Consider the following 19,600-nt stretch of genomic DNA (forward strand, 5'->3'; position numbering starts at 1 on the left):
TATGTGGTTTTCGCTTGTATCTTCATACACTGCACACTCATCTAGCGTAATAAATCTTGACAGTCTTGAGTGATTTCGAATTTACAGTTACATCCCGACCTCTCTTAACCCCAGCGCCCACCCGCGCCAAATGTATCTCCGCACGCTCACTCACACTTGATGTATACTTCAGCCGCACAATCGATTGGGACCTGATGATTATCTCAAACATTAAACAGTTTTGGGTGCAGTGGTTGAAAGCAACTACTGTATTAAGTGTATTAAGTACTTTACTTAAGTACCACTTTGAGGTACTGAAACCTTACTTGAGTAGTTCCATTTCCCATCCCACTTTTTTTTTTTTAAACATTAACAAAATGGGTGACACTGTGGTGTGGTGGTCAGCACTGTTGCCTAACAACAAGAGGGTTCCTGGTTCAAATCCTAGCTGGGCCCTTCTGTGTGGAGTTTGCATGTTCTCCCCGTGTCTGCGTGGGTTTTCTCCGGGTTCCTCTCACGTGTCCAAAGACGTGCAGGTGTAAGGTTCATTGATGACTCTAAAATTGCCCGTAAGTGTGAATGGTTGTTTGCCCTGCGATAGACTGCCGTCCTATCCAGGGTTAACCCGCCTCACGCCCTATGTCAGCTAGGATCTGATAGGGACAAGCGGTTGAAGATGAATGAAATAACATTAGCAAAGCGCTTCTAAAGTACAGTGCATCATTAAAGATTAAACCAGTGGTCCCCAACTAACAGTTCAGCCAAACAAGCAATTTTCTCCTCTAAACATCTCATATGGTTTCATTTTAAAAACAGCAGGCACGAAAAGAAAACTGCCCAACCTTTCACCCAACCAAAATATTTTTAAAAAATGATTAAAAATGTTTGTATCAGAGTGTTTTCATCCTTTCCTGCCTTCCACAGATTTATATTGTGACCTTTTGGGATCCCTTGGGGTTGGGAACCACTCGACTAAACAACCCAACTTAGGCCTACGTGTGCTTGCACCAGTATTGACAATCTCATAATGTCATAGTATGCTTGCTTTTGAATTACTTATATTTTGGGGGTTATGCGTCTCAAATTTTTCAAGTAACATAGTACACTAACATATTTCCTTTAGCAGCAACAGGGCAAAATAACATGTTACTAATAGGACTTTTGCTATATCGGATATTTTCGATATACCTCATCTATTTCATCTTATCAAAGAAAGTCTTAAGTTAACATTCAACTGCAATCTTTGGGTGCGTTGGTAAATAGTCACCAGGGCACGCGAGAGCACGAACAGGACCATTCAGTTATTCAGAGCATCAGAACGTAGCCTGCTTCTGGACCCCCCTTTCAAGGGAACGCTCTACGGTGTGACGTTGTAGCTTAGCTGTTCTAGGTCATTACGCTTTTGTTGATATTAGTTGATTCTAATAATTCAATTCAACTTTATTTACTGTGCCAAATCATGACAAAAGTTATCATAGGACACCGTTTTGTCCCATTGTACCTTAATTATTTCCTTATGTTATATGTTATTTAATTATCCAGTTGTTGACTTTGACTACATCTGACATGGCTTGTTGGGAGGGATAGTAGGATTCATGTTGGGGTATTTTGTTTTTGTTTTTCCTTTTAAAGCAGACGCTCTGACGCAATATACCACTGCTGTACTTTATTTTTTGCCTGTCTGCAAAAATCTTATAGAGAAATTTGGGGGAAGAAAATACACTTTTTCAAATACACATCTACTTAAATATGATTTTGAATGCAGGACTTGGCAGGTAGTGAGGTCCAGAGTGTTTTTCCACCAACCAGCTGCCTGAACAGTAAAGGTGCAGTAAAAGTCAATGCTCAAACGATAACAAGATGAAGGGTTGTTTTAAGAAATTCCAACTTCATATTGTCACTTCAAAAAAAAAGAAAAATCCAATTTAAATCCATATTAGAGAGCTGAACTTGAAATCCCCACACCTGAAGGGCTATATACTGTAACACGCCTATTCATTCTACTGCTCTGGCTGAATTGTACAGTGACAGTCGTGAGCTGAATGTAGAGAGAGAGAGAGTGTGTGTGTGTGTGTGTGCGTGCGTGCGTGCGTGTGTGTGTGTGTGTGTTTGTCAGTGTGTGCGTGCATGTGTGTGTGTGCGTGTCAGAGAGCTCCTCAGTTGCCTTAGCAGCGCAGCCTCATTCCTTCACAGTCGCGCTTCAGTCCGGTGCAGGGGAGCACTGCGCTGCGCTTCACGGGGACTTCCCTCTCCACCGCACGCACGTTCATCCACTCCTCACTCTCCGGTTTACTCGCCACATCTTCCACGCTTTTGACATTAGAAAAACAAGTAGACTCCAGTTTGGGATTTTTCTTTTCCTCTCCCCCCCTCCTCCACAAGTTTCACATCGCACCCTCTCCGGCTGTTATGAAGCAAGACGCGACGGTTGCAAGTTGAGTCGAGCGCGCACCGTCTCCAAATAGCCCGTGCAGGTGCATAGGCTGATTATAACAGGCTGCTCCCGATCACCGCGCCTGTCTGCCGGAGAGGATGGCTCTGCAGGCGGGGAATGAGAGTGTGGCGGAGGTGTCGGCGGGCTGTGCGGAGCAGGGGAACCTCAGCGTGGAAGTTACCGACTTTAATATCAGCTGCAAGAACGGCTCCGTCGTCCCCAGAGCGGCCAGAGGAGTCAAAGGTAAGACGCTTCCTGTGATCATCCGAGCTAAGGATGCTGCTTCACTGTGCTGATGCTTCAGATGGGAGTGGAAAGGCAACATCTGGCCCCAAACACATTTTTGTACAAGTGATTATTAGGAAGTCTACAGTTGCTGTGGGTGGGAAAACTAATAATAATTCTTCTTTTCATAAAAGCAAGTTCTGACAGAATATTTCCTACAAAATAAAAGCCCCAACCTCTTGCTTTTCATCACAGCTTGATAATGTTGTTTGAGTCTAATTACAAGCTGCCACCTATGGCTGATTATCTGCTTAAAAATGGAATCAGCAGACCCTAATGTCATTTTCAACACAAGCAAAATACACTTTTACTTCCTAACCGTCACATGCAGCCTTTCTCATCTTTCTTCTGCCCTGCCTGATCACTACCATTAGATGATTTCCAATCAGGAGTTTGGTGTAATTCAAGTTCCTCAGCTCCGTTGCATGCAATCAATCACCACGCGGACTCCTTTACTGCTGCATCCATAACAATGTGAAGGAGCAGCGGTGTGAGATGTTTTTTAATTTGAATACTCGCACATAATTCTGAAAATGCAGACTACCCCATGGTGGAGATTAAACCCTACACCAGAAGAGTTACGGCCCCCGAGCTTTGTCTCCTATCAGGGCACCACTGGAGAAAAATATGGGCTGATTAGGTAATGAGGTCTGAACGTGGGCGAGACTTCTTTTTTTTTTTTTATTCTTTATTTTTCCCCCCTTGGTGCTGCTGCAGTATCAAGCAAATTTCAAATCTTCCCCCGCTAAATAATTCACAGCCATTCCTCCTTCTCTGCTGCATTACTTTTATTGACCTTATACAGGAGGCAGGGTGGGACATCAGCAGCAGCAGCAGCAGCAGCAGCAGCAGCAGCAGCAGCAGCAGCAGCGTAGGCTCAACTACCCGGAGAGCAATCAAACGCTGTGGGGTGTGTTCAGTGTTTGACCAAGAGAAATGTCCTGCTGACAGACTGCTACCTCCATCTCACCCCTCTGTGACTGACACACACACACACACACACGCACACGCACAGGAACACACAGTCGTCTCTTGTTTACATTAATCCTTAGTTGACACATTCCTTCTCTGCTGTCTCCCTTTAACCCAATGGAGCCTGATTGGGCAGCTGTATTGCTGCGCTCCAACAGTATTTTTCTGGGGTGGGAAATTAAAGCCCCACCCTCACTTTTCCATTTGTGGAATTACTGCTGTCCGATTCATTGAATGGAGATTTTGCCCTTCACCGACAGAAGGGCCGAGCTTCCGCTACAGTGGGGGAGAAAAAAACAATAACAATGACCCCAGTTTGATCAAATTGAATCATAGAAAGCTGAGTGAATATATTCATGTATACTTCTGTGTTAGACCAGAGCATACATCATTTGACAAATTGACTTTGCATGCAAATGGTGTGAGCCTCTGATACATGACTTTAATATTTATTTTGATTCACAGGGAGGTTTATTTTGTTAGCTATATCAAATTACCACTTACTAAAATGTATTTTAGTCGTGCAGCTAAAATCATTGAACAAATATCTTCACTATCAAGTATTTAATTCATGTATTGGTTTTAAAAATGTCAGAAAATTGTGTAAAATGTCAGACTGTTTTTCCACAACTCAAAACATCTTGTGTTTACTGTCACAGAAAAGGAAAAAAGCCAGAAAAGATTCATGGTAAAGGAGCTGGAATCAGAATATATTGCCTTTTCCCCGTAAGACCCATTTATTGATCATCAAAACGGTTGATCAAATATAATTGAAGAGTTGTCAACTTATTGACTATTCGATCAGGCCTCAACTTTACAGCTCTATCTCTCATGTTTTGAGCAATAAATCTCCAGTTTTCTTACAAATGGATACAATTTAACAGTTAACAACAAACTAAACATTGAAAGTGATGCATTTTTATAAAAGCAAAAACATCATAAGTACATTTCCACACTGTGTATGTCGAACCACAGCACTGAAGAGAAAACGCAGAGTTTAAATAGAAAACTGAAGCAGAGATAAGTTATTTTCTATGTGTCGAACGATAGAATGGTTGAAAATGGCCTATCACAGTTATTTTATAGCCCGAGGTGACCTCTTCAAATTGCTTGTTTTGCGCGACCTAGCAGTCCAAAACCCCAAAGAACTCAGTAAATCGCATGAGGCAACCAGAAAATGTTCATTTGAGAAGCTGGAACCAGTTATAAAACAAATGAGACAGATGCTCTCTCTACGCTGTGAACTTTACTCCTGCATTCTGTTCTCGTCGTCTGCTTCAAAGCTCCAAACACCACAAACGCTTAAATACCCAATCAGAGGATCAGTCGATAAGTTGTTCTCTAAATGTGAACCTTTTTTTTTTCTTCCAAAGGCTGCAAACACTTCCTGAATAATGGGTGGAGACACTGACAGTTATGACCTTTATGATGATCAACTTACACAACTCTGACCCACCTAAGACGGAGGATCAGATTTCAAGGCTGCTCCATTACACTCCTGCCACCCCTGCCTCAATTGTTTAGCCCGTCTCCCCTCCTCTTTTAGTTTCTACAGATACTAGAGGTTTTCAATCCAGGCGTGCCTTTTCAGCGAGGTGTGGGAGAGTTCAAGGGGAGTGGGGGAGACTCAAAAAACACTAAGAGCGACTCATTGTGGGCCGAGAGACCATGTGGGTGGAGCGTACAGGTGGAAAAGTCTGCGTTGCGTCACCCGGCGGACCCCCGCTGACAAAAGAGCGGGGAGCTCCGAGCCTGTTTGCAACATGTGGGACGAACCGTTCATCTGCACATACGACCCACACTGCAGTTACACAGAGCTGGTGGAAAATTGGTAGAGTTTCAGGTGGATACGTTGGTCTCTAGTGGTCGGTTAGGGAAAATGGAATCCCCCCCTTACCTGTGGAAAGTGGTTAGAGCGGAGGCAACGTCTGACTGAGGGAACACAGTGTAACGAGTTGACAGTTATGCCTGGTATCAGGAAGTCAATTAGCACCAAAAATCCCACTCCTCCTCTGAGTCATAACTCAATCAAACTTTATTATACACGGTAGGCGTCCATTGTGATATTCCCACTTAGAAACCAAAGAAAAAAATGATTTTAAATATATAATCCAGACCTTGCCCAAGAATCATTGTCTTAAAAAAGTACTGCAAAGATTAAGCCATTTATTGACAATATTAAAACAATCACCAACTATTTTAAATATATAAGAAAAAATGAAATGATTCCAGCTTCTTAAATGTGAATATTTTCTGTTTTCTCTCTGCCTCTATGATAGTAAACTGATTTTTTTTGTTTTGTTGTGGAATTCAGACGTGAGGACGTCCTCTTGGGCTTTGGGTAATACTGATTCAATCCAATTCAATTCAATTCAATTTTATTTATAGTGCCAAATCATAACAAAAGTTATCTCAGGACACTTTACAGAGTAGGCATAGACCCAACAATTCCCCCGTAGAGTACGGTGGCAACGAAAACCTTCCTTATAACAGGGAGGAACGTCAGACAGACCCAGCTCTGTGGAGGACGGACATCCGTCTTGACCGATGATTAGATACTGATACTCACTGTTCATTATTTTCTGACATTTTATAGACCAGACGACTAATTGATTAATCGAGAAAATACTCAACTCATTAATCAACATTGAAAATAATCGTTAGTTGCTGCAAGTATCAAAGTAATCCAGTGGCAGTCGTGTGTACGCCCACGGTGCACTGCAAACAGGACTTGGTAAAAGCTCATTCTGATTACACTTTTGATGGTGCCAATTTGCCAAGCTGCAAACAAAAATATAGGTGATTAAAATGAATTCCCAGAGTATCATTGTATCCTTAGTGATCTGTAATTTACGGGTTCATTCTGGAGGCACAAACTGTCTGTGTTTGCTGCTGGAACTGAAGGAGCAGCGGTAAAACTCCAACAGCGAAGAAATGAAACAACATCTGACACACATCACATTACGGCAATCATTCAGGTCTCCGCAGAGCAGTTCAGTTCAGACAGTTCCCGTCTAACGTGGAACAACATCTGTAGCTGCACTGCAGACTCGGCCTGCTCAATCTTCATTCCTTGCTGATTCAAAGTGGCACTTTTGCTGAGCTCATCACGTCCTTTTGAGTACATGTAAGATAAGTTATCATAGGGCGGGGCGATAATTCAGTATGATAATTTATCCACTTTCAACGGGATCGTGTCGAGATGATATTATATATTGGGACATGGGGATGTACATGTGCATTTGCACCACACCATAAAAACATGAAAGTAGCAGATGGCTTTTATTTTGAAGAACCGCTAGAACGTGACTCACAGATGCAACAATGCCTCTGGCAAAGCACTGGACTTTACATCTGCCTCATTTCCTCTGACCAAAAAAGGGCATTGATGTGACGTTGAGGGGAGGGAGATACGTCCATCTGGCTGACGTATACCTCCGGGGAGAAGTGAGGGCCAGAGGCTAGCTGTCACTCAAGAAGCCGCGCCCCTAATTATTTAAACTCCTATAAAATAAAAACTAGCCTGGTACAAAAAAATCCTCCCCCCTCAGTATTGTCATGGAGATAGACCTATACAAACACACTAGAATTGTTTTTGTACCAGTCCTTAAACAGGTTTAATGATGCTGTGAAAACAGCCTGTTTAACATGGGGGTCAATGAGAAACTGCTCTATTATGAAACCTGCCCCTAGTGGACAGTCGGAGAACTGCAATTTTTGGCGCTTCCGTATTGGATCAACCAGGAAGTCGCTCTAATAAAGCCACAAATTAGAGTGAGAATAGTAACTAAAAGGCCGTCTGATAGACTGTCATATTTGACAAAGTATTAGGGCCAAAATTGTTAATTTTGAGAATCCAGTCATAACAATAGGTCGCTTTGAGTCATATTATTCGATTTTTATATAAGAAATTCTCACCTGTGTTTTCCCTTACATAAATAAATACATTTCCACCATAAAGTGTTGCATAAAAATTCACCTGAATGCAGAAAATTAAGTGTCTGATGCTAAAACGCTTCTGGGAGTGGATTCCATAGACCTTCTGCCCTTATGGGTCCTATTTATGCATTGAATCATCAGAAAACATGCAACATCGAAAGAAATGACCTATAGCGGGATGGAATATTTCTCCCATATCGTCCAGCCCCAAGTTATCATGAAGTGCATCTAATAAACATCAAACGACACATTTTCATTTTTCAGAGAGACGGCGAACAGTCGCCCCGGGCTTTGGGTTAAAAAAAGAAAAGAAAAGAAAGACTGACATAGAAGCCGTGCACTGCAGGTCCAATTTCTACGAAGAGGTGTCTTGATATAAAAATCTTGTTGCCTTTGGATATGTACACGTTGAAATAGTCTGTCATAACAGGATCATGGTAATCAGATCAAATAATTGGAAAACTTTGAAGCATCCCGGCGTGGCAGAGCAAACAGCGCACACACACACGCAGGCACCGAGTGTACAAAAGGTTTCCTCTTCCTTAAATATGAGCTGCTGTTTTGTACACAATCCATATTCTGCTGTGTTAGTTTATATTTAAAAGAGACAGCTGATTATATACATTATAATGTCATCAGTTCAGTCCATGAAAGCAATACACGTGTGGAGGAGACAGCACCAATAAAGATCCCCTCAACCATGAAATAGTTCTATTGAGCTGTAATGTCCTCTGTCACACAACGGCTTTATTACCTGGAGATAGTGGAGGATTAGAGGGAGGCGGGCGTTTTTTACGGGGTTATCTGGTATCCGTCAGACTCAGTGCATATGATCGAGGACTAATTTCACTGTCGGTTAATCCTCGGTCATGTGACTCGCCGAGTGACAAAACAAATACCGCCCTCCGTCGTAGCTCTGCGCCCCTGTGCAATGGAACTTGACGGGCAGGTTTAATGAGCCGGAAACGTATGAGCTGTAATACCGCCTGATTGATTTTTCCTCCGTGGAGTTGTGGATCTCACAAAGTTTGAGATCTCTACAATCCAGAGAAAGCCCAATTAGTCACTGTACTGCATGGCGTCCCCCCTTTGGAAACACAGGTGCCTCACGGCTGGCTTTGTTTACATCGTGATTTATGGGAATCAAGTGGCCAACTCCTCGGCTGAATGTTTAATTTGATAAGGAAAACCCTTGAGATGCGGCTCCTCTAACAGCTACGAGGTGGTTGTACCAATGAGTCTATATTGAGGCGAATGAGGAAACTACCATTTAATCAATTTCAACAGGTTAGGGTCAGAATGGTTCATTTCTCTTCCTTTAATCAGTATCTTAGCGGCAATTACGGCAGTTAAAAACAATTCGGCTTCATTAATTACATTATGGAAGCTGGAAGTGGTTCGTTTGGAGATGCTCTTTGATTGACAGCTGTCTCAACCTTGAATATGATGATTAACCTTCTTACTGGGATCGAAATTGTGATAAAATCTACATCACAGAGACTTTAACTGTTGTCTGAAATACCTGAGGGAGTATCATTTAAAAATCATAGTTTTGATTTTATCAGCAAACTTTGTGATTAACTGGATTACATGACCCAAGATTTCACATACATGACCTCCTATCACCTCGGACCCTCAACAAGGTCTCAGATACAACTCTGTTATTCTTAACGCAACATATACATGAGAGACTGATGTACTGTATCTACATGCACCTTACCATAGTAATCAGTATGCACACTCACTGGGAACAAGGACTCCATAAGTCACAGTTTGCAGCCAGCCTGGCCGTCGAACATGGCAGGCATCTGGCTTCCTGGCATTGTCTGCAGAGACAGCAGAGTGGACAGGGATTTACTGACTCCGTCATCCTCAGGAGAGGCTGCAGTGCAGTAACTCAAACTACTTGACTTTGAAAACACCTTTGAATTAGCTCACACCTTTTCTACATGTCCTGTCTGACATCTCATACTACCTAAAAATGACCAGGGAACTACTACACAAGTACTAAACAAGTGCCCGATTCAGAAAGTAAACACAGTAACATCTTGTGGAATGGTTTTGGTCCAGCTTAGTAACATTACATAATCTTGAGGATGTTTGACAGATTCGAAGCCTTGGACCCCTTCATAGTCATTTTGAGACGGCATGTTTTGTACATTGTATATCCATTTCTAACAGCGATGCTTTTATGTCAGATATAAGGCTGGAATATTCCCTCTGACACATTTACAGCTCTTCTTCTCAACTCTTCAGGGGATTGGCACGATGACACTCTCCCACACAAAACAAAGCAGCACACATAACACGTGTTATGTGAGGCGCAAGATTCTTTTAGAAGAAGAAGAAGAAGAATTCCTTTATTTGTCCCGCAACGGGGAAATTCAATTTTCACTCTATTATTATTTTTCATGTTACACACACACAGGCCCGAAATACACACACATGCACAGACAGGACCTGTATACATACAATTAATGGAGAGATGTTAGAGCGAGGAGGCTGCCAGTGACCGGCTCCCCGAGCAGTTTGGGTTCGGTGCCTTGCTCAACAGCACCTCGGCAGTGCCCAGTAGATGAACTGGCACCTCTCCAGCCACCAGTCCATGCTCCATTCATGGTCCACACAGGGACTCGAACCAGCAAAGTCACCTATGGACTGAGCTACTGCCGCCCCATACAAATGGCAACAGCGGCGTAATCTGGAAACCATAGCTGTCGTAGCTTCTACAGTTCTTACGGTTACGAAACTCTGACGTTTAGAAACAGCGGTTATGGCCGAGTCCGCTTGGACGGAAAACTTTTTAAGGAGAAAAAGGTCATTTTCGATCGTGTGAACGTGTCCTGAGTAGTGATTGGCTGTGAGCAAACCCATACAAATAGTATTTTTTTCTCCAGATCGGGACTGGAGAAGTTTTTACGCTACCTGGTCACTGCGTATTTTGGTTGATACCAAAAAGGTTTCGAGGACCGTTACATGGCCTTAATATTGCCTCTCAAGTTTCTTTCTTTCATGCTTTAAAGTTAAAAACATTCACTTTAGTTTCTAACAATATGTTAATGAGGCAAAGACTGGGGGTATTAATGGCCTCAAAAGCAAATGGCCTCGTGGGTAATTGAATATGTGCTGAGCTTGTTCGCACAGGCTCTCTTTCCAACTTCCAAAATATTTCCAGGCAATGAAGGATCAATATTTTCCTCTCATGGGAACGCATGGTGGAAAGACTAATTGAGTTGAATTGTGCTGACCGTAACACAAACTTGCCTCATTACAGTGATAAAAGAGATGGAGCACTATGCTAAATGGCTGTCAAAGGATTCATTTGCAAACAGTTTTTTAAGACCCAGTAATGTGGAATATTGAGCTACAAAGATGGCCAAAAGGTCAAATGTGCACTGGGTCACGTATCCAAATATATCAAAACACCAATGGGATGTTTAGTTTGATTCCTTCAGTCTCAAAGGGATCAGCATACCTGCAACGAGGTGAAATCAGTCTTGGTATTCAGCGACCATGCTTTCCCTCTGTGACTAAAGTGAGGTCAAAAGGACTCCCTATCTTTTGATTGGATCTGTCAGGACATGTCGTCTCTGAACTGAGTATTGCGATTTGGAAAGAGGCAGGATCTGATTAGCCGTGACAACCAGCGAAGGACTAAGTGCTCTGTGATGTCAGATAGTGATTTATTGGCAGTGCGGACACAAATCTGGCATTGGACGCAAACCTCCCCCTCTGAGGCAACATCCGTATCAAGCATGTTTGTATTCAAATGTGGAGTGTTTACTAGTTAAGAATGAAATGACTCCAAAACACAGCCATTAATGGTTACAGGGAAAAAGATGTTTGTAATAACCAGCAGATCCTTGTGTTTGGAAAGCCGGGAAATCAGGGGAAAAAAAGAGATTTAATTTTAACACAGTGTGACTTGAATTGAGCACCATAGAAGGTAAATTACAGCACAGGACACAGACAAGGTCATTCTTCTTATATAAAGTTAGAAGGCTGATTTGTTTCTGTTTACATTCCTGCCAAACTCCACACTACACACAGGAGTGTAAGTGAACCGAATCTGAAAATGCAATAAAATTACTTTACTCAAGGTTATATATCTTATGTTTAATTCTACCATTTCTCTGCTGTCACTGGGAGATGATATCGTCGTTATATGGGAAAAAATGTTTCATGAGGCTACAGAAAAGTCAACCAATGATTGATTTGTTTGTCTCTTCACTTGAGGATGTTTTTCGCCCCAAAAAAGCTGATTTCTTTTTCCAAATCAGACTCTTTGTAAGGAGAAGGAACAAAAATCCTATGTAATAACATCAGACTGATTCATGTGATATTACTCGCCTGATATCAGACAAAATTGCATAGTCACTAGAGACATTAGCCCGATGCTAACTTGAATGGGGATAAAATAATCAAATTGAGCGTCTCTTGTAGCTCTGCAGGGATGATGTGTTTGCACATATCGGCATGTAGGTTAAAAGGTATACCCTGTGGTGTTTTCTTGGAAACAAACAAAGTTTTGTTTACTGTTACATAAAACATGCCAAGTACATTTCTTTCCTCAAACAAATATGAGTTTAAGAACACTTTAGAACCTGCATTGTTTGCATGTTCAATAATGTGTTTAGTGTGTTTCCTTTCACTAAAATGTTTCAAATGTTTATAATGTGCTACGCATGAGAGCCGGCATGCCAAAAAAAATAAACTTGTACCCAGGATGAACCTAAACGTCATCGGGTGAAAACGGTTGCATCATCTGGCCATATCTTCATCAACATCACACACAGGAAAATGACACATTTGGGACGGGAGAATACACAGAATCAATGGTTAATCTACTGAGAATCAATGTAATGTGTGTGGTGCGGGTGGGATCAGACACACACACACACACATACACTCACAGCAGGAGTGGAAGACACACTACGGGTGCAGGCAGGAGAATAAGGGCAGTAATAATCAGAAATCCAAAAGGACAGTAATGGAGAAAATAGTCCCTTGCAATGCTCTACACCCTGGGCCTACTTGCACATTGATATATTTGCAGATCGTGCCCTTATGTTTGAATTTCAGCGTTCCACCCTCACCCGTTGGCCATTCTTGACTTAATTCACTCAATTTCTCTCTTGAGTTTCTGTTTGCACACAGCCCTGAGGTCTCGTGCCCTTTTATGTGGATTGGCGGGGCGTTCACCTATGATAATAAGGATCAACTCGCACGCACTTTGAATTTATAAAGACAATGGACTTCATCCTTATTAGAACAGAGATGCAAACAATTTTGCGGTTTAAGGACATATCATGGATCTCATGTAGACTTTTTTCAGGATCTTTCTCAAGAACAAACTTAGGGAAGAAAAAAACAGGAGGATGTTGGTGAATGAAGCGCTTCTAGGCTCTGTTTACACCACAACGCTTGTGGCTGAAAACGACAAAATATTTAATCAGATGTGCTTTTTGTTTAGACAGCAACAACGTTTTTGGGGCTTAAAAACACAAAAAAGTGTAACCAGCCTCCAGAGTGGAGATCTTAAAAACGCTCCACCGTTGCGTTTCCATCCAAAGGCACTAAAACACAAAAGTGTGCGCTGATCTGCTCACTCTGGCTTTCGTCACATACGCGTTTACGTAACTTCCATGTGCAGTTCAAGCAAACCACAACAAACATGTAGGACCATTTTCCATCAGTCTACTCCCACTTGTGCCTTTGTGGCCTAGTGATCTAATGGAGCTTCAGCAATAACTTGACTTTCTTGTCTGTCCAGACAAAATTGTCTCTTACTTCGCTTTTTCACCATGTTTTTGTTTTCGACTGCAGACTATTTCACGCTATTAGGCAGAAAAGTAGGATGTTTCTACACATGCACAAGCTCTTGGTGGTGTTGTGTGGCAGTGCTTCACAGTACCTCCTAGCCACCTGGCGTGCATACTACATCAAATTTCCCACACTTTCGCGTCACCACATGCAGATTTCCCCCCAAAGACGTTCGTTTATGCGTGGGATAAAAGGTGAGAACACAACCCCACTTTTGCATTTCCTGTCCAGATCGTCTCCGTCTAAACAGTGTCCAAGTGTAATGGTCCAAAGCTCCACAGGGCACCTTCAAGTAAAGCATGCTTGTGGAGAAAATGGGAACTACAGCTTCCATGCAGTATGTAGAAGTACTGAATATTTGCGTTGAAATAAGTGCTGAAACAAACAGTCCATTAATTGACTGACAGTAAATGAATACGGCATGTCATTCAACAGGCGGAAAAGTAATTCACTGAAAATGAATTTGAGACCATGGAATATGAGTTTGAAAAAAAAAAGAGAAAAGGGAATTATTTGCTGACTCCCCCAAGTGCAGGACTAATTTCCTGACTCATGTCTACCCCTTCACGGGTTAATCTCCAAAGGGCTTTCTGCTCACTTGTAATTAGGAGTCACATCGAATCAGGACGGGGCCGACAGGCATCTCTAACATTTCATTATCTCACAGGGGTGAAATACAGCCCTCATGGCTAGGTTGTGATTAAAAGGATAGTTCAGAATTGTGGCATCCCAGTCATATCACCTCTAAAGCTATTACTCATTATCATTGATCGTTTAATTCATGTATCAGCATGAAATCCAGCTCCGTCTGTCATCATCTGTAATATTAATCTCACTCCACAGCCCCCAAGAAATGCATTCCAAACAACATCCTGTCCCGATGAAGTTGTGCTTATCCTCTCCTAAAGATAAGACCAAGTGAAGTGATGAAACACAAATGATCCTTGCGGTGAAACATAATTACAGTTTGCATTGCAGCAGCCGATAGGATAAACAGTAGGAATAGAGCAAACGGAGGTTACACAAACATCCCTAAGATACGCAGCAGTGGCGGCGTTCCAGCCCTGGGTCACGGCTGTATTGTTCAGCGTCAACTGCTGCTCATGAGCATCTCAGAGGCCATCGTCTTATCTGGGATGTATTTATAGACACTTTTGGATTTGAACACAGCTGTCACGCTTGAGGGAGTCAAGGGAACCAAAGTGAATTGTCCTGCAGTCGTTAAGCCCAGGGGAGCCAACATACCGCTGGTGCACAATGAATAGATAACTCCGTTTCCACTCAGCTGGATCGCTCACAATCAAACGCAACAGAAGCTGCTGAGCCAGTGGGGGCTGCCTGTTTGCTCCCAAGTTAGTGCCGATTATGCATATCTCACTTAATGCTATTGCGTGAATCAAACTCTTGTCAGACTTGTCACCCGCATTGCAGATTTATCTTTCACGGACTGAAACTAGGTGGATGTTGCTTTTATGAACCTGACCGTGATATCAATCTCTAGCACATGAAACTGCTCTCAGAGCCATCAGAGGATTATCTTATCAAAAGAATAATTCATATTTGCAGTTGAGGGTGACTAGATGTCCCACGTGGAAGAGGTGATTAACATGCATCCTGCAGTGTGATAGGTTCGAGTCTCCCTCTGCTGCTTTTATCTTTTCTGTATTGTTCCCCCGCAGACTATCCGATATATGGAAAATGCTGAATCCATAATGGCTACGGCTTCTTAAATCTCCCCTTTTTATATTTCAAACAAACTTTTTATTTTAAAAGGTAAAATAGTTCAAACAGTGCAGCATGGGAATATTGTCAGAGAGGAGGAGCCCTCAAAAGGTGTTTTTAAAGCAAAATGCACATGAATCAACACTTCTACAAATGGGCCAGAGTTAGCTAGCTGGCTGGTGTTCAACTGCAGTCTTTTGGCAGAATGACCTCACACCAATTATGGTTAAGAACTACAAACACAAGGCCGTAAGACGAGGACATTAAGTTTGCACAAACATCAGCATATTCAACAAATCCCCTTTTCTGCAGAGTGAAGGCAAGTAACAACTACACTAAGAAGAAGAAGAATTCCTTTATTAGTCCCACAACGTGGAAATTCAATTTTTTCACTCTATTATTGTTATTCATGTTACACACACACAGGCCCGAAATACACACACATGCACAGACAGGACCTATATACGTACATGCAATTAAGGAGAGATGTTAGAGCGAGGGGGCTGCCAGTGACCGGCGCCCCGAGCAGTTGGGGGTTCGGTGCCTTGCCACCAGCTCCATTCATTAGTATGTAACTCGGAGTACAGATGAAAAATACTGTTAACCATATTTTAGTATTAAACAAGAATAGGTTGTAAAACGCTAACAATGAATTGTATTATTCTTGATAAAATGTTCATAGAAATAGTTTGAAAGTTAAAAAAATATGTAATGCCAAAGTGTTAATAAAATACTGGTAGGCTAAATACGCCCATACGTAGCTAAGCCATGCAAAGTTATGGAATCAACAAACAAAGGACATATGACCAGCACGTTAGCAGCATAATAGCAAAAATGATGCTGATGATAATATGTAGGAGATATTTTTTTTGCATGTTCATGAATTTTCACATATGTATTAGCGCAAATATCAAAGCAAAATGACCAGAATCTGACAGTCATCTATTCCGTACACGGGTATACTTAGGTCATCACCTGTGTGACATGACAGTGTGTTGCTGGAACAGAGACAGGTCTCGAACAAAACATTTTATTCTGATGGATCAGTCGGAAAAATCCCATTTTAGTGTCAGAATGTTGGGAAGATATGTGACTCGTGAAAAATGTGTTCAATACCTATATACTTTGCTGACTAAAGAGTGAAATATTGGTCATAATCTATGCTTACGTTCCCTTCTCGCATTGGAATCTGTACACTAGATTACTACCATAGATTGTATAAAAACGGACATAGCATACCCATCAGGGTCAAATCGTCCTCACCTACAGGAGTCGCCATCTTGTCAGACTCCACCTCATTTGCTTTTACCAGAAAAGGGCATGTATGTGACGCTGGGGGGAGGGACATACGTCCATCTGGCTGACGTTTACCTCCAAGGAGAAGTGAGGGCCAGAGGCTAGTAGTCACTCAAGCGGCCATGCCCCTACTTATTCATAAACTTTAACCTCCAATAAAATAAAAACTAGCCTGGTAGAAACACATTCACCCCCTCAGTGTTGTCATGGAGATATGACCTAATGATACAGAGTAGAATGTTCTTTTGTCCCAGGCCTTAAACAGGTTGAACTATGCTGTTGAAACGGCCTGTTTAACATGGGGGTCAATGAGAAATTGCTCTTTTGTGCAAACTGCTCCTACTAGACACTCGGAGAACTGCAGCTTTGGGATCAACCAAGAAGCTGCTTTGGTGGGGGCTTGCTTGGGACCTGGTGCCTGTCTTGTAAAGAGGCGAGGCTGTGGCGAAACCCACGTGATGCAGATACAGGAAATGGATCTCAGTTGAGCCGTCTAAACTGTATCTGGTATATACGGTAGCCGGAGCCAGCAGTAGGTTAGCTTAGCTTAGCATAAAGACTGCAAATGGCCTGGCTCTCGCACGCTGCTTCAAACCACAGTTTTCCATTTTCTTGTGAGCATTAGGATTTATGTCACAATGAGAAAATCATAATAAAAATACAACTTGGATACAAATATTGTGTCCTGGTATCATTCCTCATGAGGAGTGTGTGCCTTGAAGGTGATGCGTAGCGCTCTGTCTGCAGGCTCTGCTGAAGACCTTTAGACTTCTCCCATGTCGCTGTCTTTAAGCAGAGGACTCAGTCAGCGCAGCACATGGCCGGCCCCGACCTTGTCCTGTTAGATACTCTCATTCTCACGCAGACTTGCTCTGACAGGCCGGTGTGAGTGAAGGGAGCATTCCCAAAAACCCTCTGGCCAGGCCGCCCTGCTCTCTCACTGATGCTCAGCTGTATGGCTGTGTGGTAACAGGGGAACCATGTGAAGCACTTATTTAAGAAGACTGTTGTCTCATTCTCAGTTTTATTTCAGAGGATTCTGAAAATGTTCGATGTTGACTCGTGTTACAATATTTTAGTGCGTTATCTCAATCTTATTTAGGGAAAGATGTTGATGATGCAAATAATGTTTAATTTGGATCCTGTTCTTCCAGTACTGCCTGACACCGTCTGTCAGCACACATGATGTTTGTCTTCATCTTTCCTTCAGTATTAATATTTTAATTATAATTTGGCTCACAGGGCGAGCAGGAAAATATTGTCACAAGCACAATTTAAGATGTTGATTATGCAAAGTCAGTTTTGTCTTGTAATAGACTGTTGTTTATGCGCCTGGATTCTTATTTCCCAGGTGAACAACCTGATACAGCCTGTTCTCTTTGTGGTTTGATGTTATTGTCTCACTTTTTTATTCAGCGGCATCTTATTTTATGATTTCACGTTATTTAATATATGTTACTATAAAGTACCGACACCTGCACATAGAAGGCGTTTTTTGACTTAAGTTTGGTTTTGTCAATCTATTGGAAGTCTTTTTAAACTACATAGTTCATTTAATGGATCAATCTCCATCGTCTGCGTCTTTTAGTCGTTCTTACACTTCTTCTTCTTTGTTTATTACGATCCCAGTACATTAAACATTAAGTTGTCTCTCATGACTGCAAAGAAAACTTCATTCAGCGTGTCCCATTAATTCAAACCTTGTAATTCACTTGTACAAATGTGCTTCCTTCCTTTAATTGATCAGCTGAGCTCTATACAATAGCAGCTCTTGTAAATGATGTCCTCTCTCTTCCTCTGTCAGAGATGGATTCTTTCCGCATCCTGCTCTACTCCCTCATCTTCCTGCTCAGCGTCTTCGGCAACCTGCTCATCATCGTGGTCCTGATGCTGAACAAGCGCATGCGGACCGTCACCAACTCCTTCCTGCTGTCGCTGGCGGTCAGCGACCTCATGATGGCCATCTTCTGCATGCCTTTCACCCTAATCCCCAACATCCTGGAGGACTTCATCTTCGGGGCGGCCATGTGCAAAACCGTCTCCTACTTTATGGGTAAGGATGAATTTCAGACGTGGTTCGATATTCGGGAAAATGTGCTTATTCACTTTCCTGCCAAGAGCTATTGGAGGAGATTTATACGCTCTCTAAGCAAGACATGACATGTTAATTAGTGAGTTTTAGAGGTGCTGGCAGGTGGTTTGTTATTTCTTCTTCATTTAATATTAAAATGAATTTCAGGCCGCATGACTTGGCCCATTATTTACAAAATGATTCACAGCCTTCCAAAGTCATGCTTAACAGAGATGTCAGGAACCAGGCAGAGCACAAATGAAAATGATCATTTTGTATTAGAATGAGCAGACCATTTTGTGCCTGGGTTAAAAGGCATTTTTCTTATTAAAGAGTGGGAAATTCTTTTGTGGCTGGCAGCCGATCGCAAAAATGTGCTCCAGCTTTTGAACCCTGCCGGAAAATTGCTCGATATCTATCTCAGAGCTTTCTGAGAGGCTTTTCTCCTGGCTTCATTTTGACTGTCAGAGGGTAACCATTATGCTCAAAGTGCTTGAACAGTCGCACGTCTCCAGGAGTGTGACTTAGGGATGAGCTGGCTCCTATCAGGCCAGAGTCGAGGTGCCACGTGAGCCCTGAGTCACACCGAAGCGCGAGAGAGGGCAAAGAAAAACCGAGATCCGCTGCAATACTTTGCGTCTTCGCCTCAATTTGAACTTTGAATGGTTGAGGAGTGCTATTGAAAGGTGAGGTTCACAATCCTATTACCGGTGCACCATCTGTGAGAACAGACTTGCTGAATCTCCTTTTCAATTACTGAGTTCTTTGAGCTGTGATAAGGAGGGCGAGGGCAGGAGGGCCAGCTGCGTCAGACTTTAAATCCAACCCTTTTGTCATGAGGCCGCTTTCTCTAAGCTACTTTACATTTGGGCTTTTGATTACAGTCAAGGTAAGGGCTACAGGGTAGTAATCATGATTGGGGAATGATTATTCACTCAACCATAACAATACTTCCATTTTATTGTGATTTATTGAATTATGATGAGGATGTCCTCCACTGCAAATGCATTAAATGTTACTTCCTGAATCAGTTTCCCTAAAAACTACGGTGACACTTAATTTTCTTTGCACAATATGCA

The 19,600-nt window shown here is 42.3% G+C and overlaps 1 protein-coding gene across 1 annotated transcript in view; it reads left to right on the forward strand.

Moving 5' to 3' along the window:
- Positions 1-2,221: 2,221 nt before the first annotated feature.
- Positions 2,222-19,600, forward strand: part of cckbra (cholecystokinin B receptor a) — a 33,257-nt gene continuing 15,878 nt past the window's right edge. Inside the window, exons 1-2 of the mRNA XM_083937665.1 lie at positions 2,222-2,656; positions 18,255-18,503. Coding sequence (XP_083793791.1) covers positions 2,512-2,656; positions 18,255-18,503 — 394 coding nt within the window. The 5' untranslated portion in view covers positions 2,222-2,511. The remainder of the gene's footprint in view (positions 2,657-18,254; positions 18,504-19,600) is intronic.

This window comes from Echiichthys vipera (genome assembly GCF_963691815.1).
Source record: "Echiichthys vipera genome assembly, chromosome: 23".
NCBI classification, from domain to species: Eukaryota; Metazoa; Chordata; class Actinopteri; order Perciformes; family Trachinidae; genus Echiichthys; species Echiichthys vipera.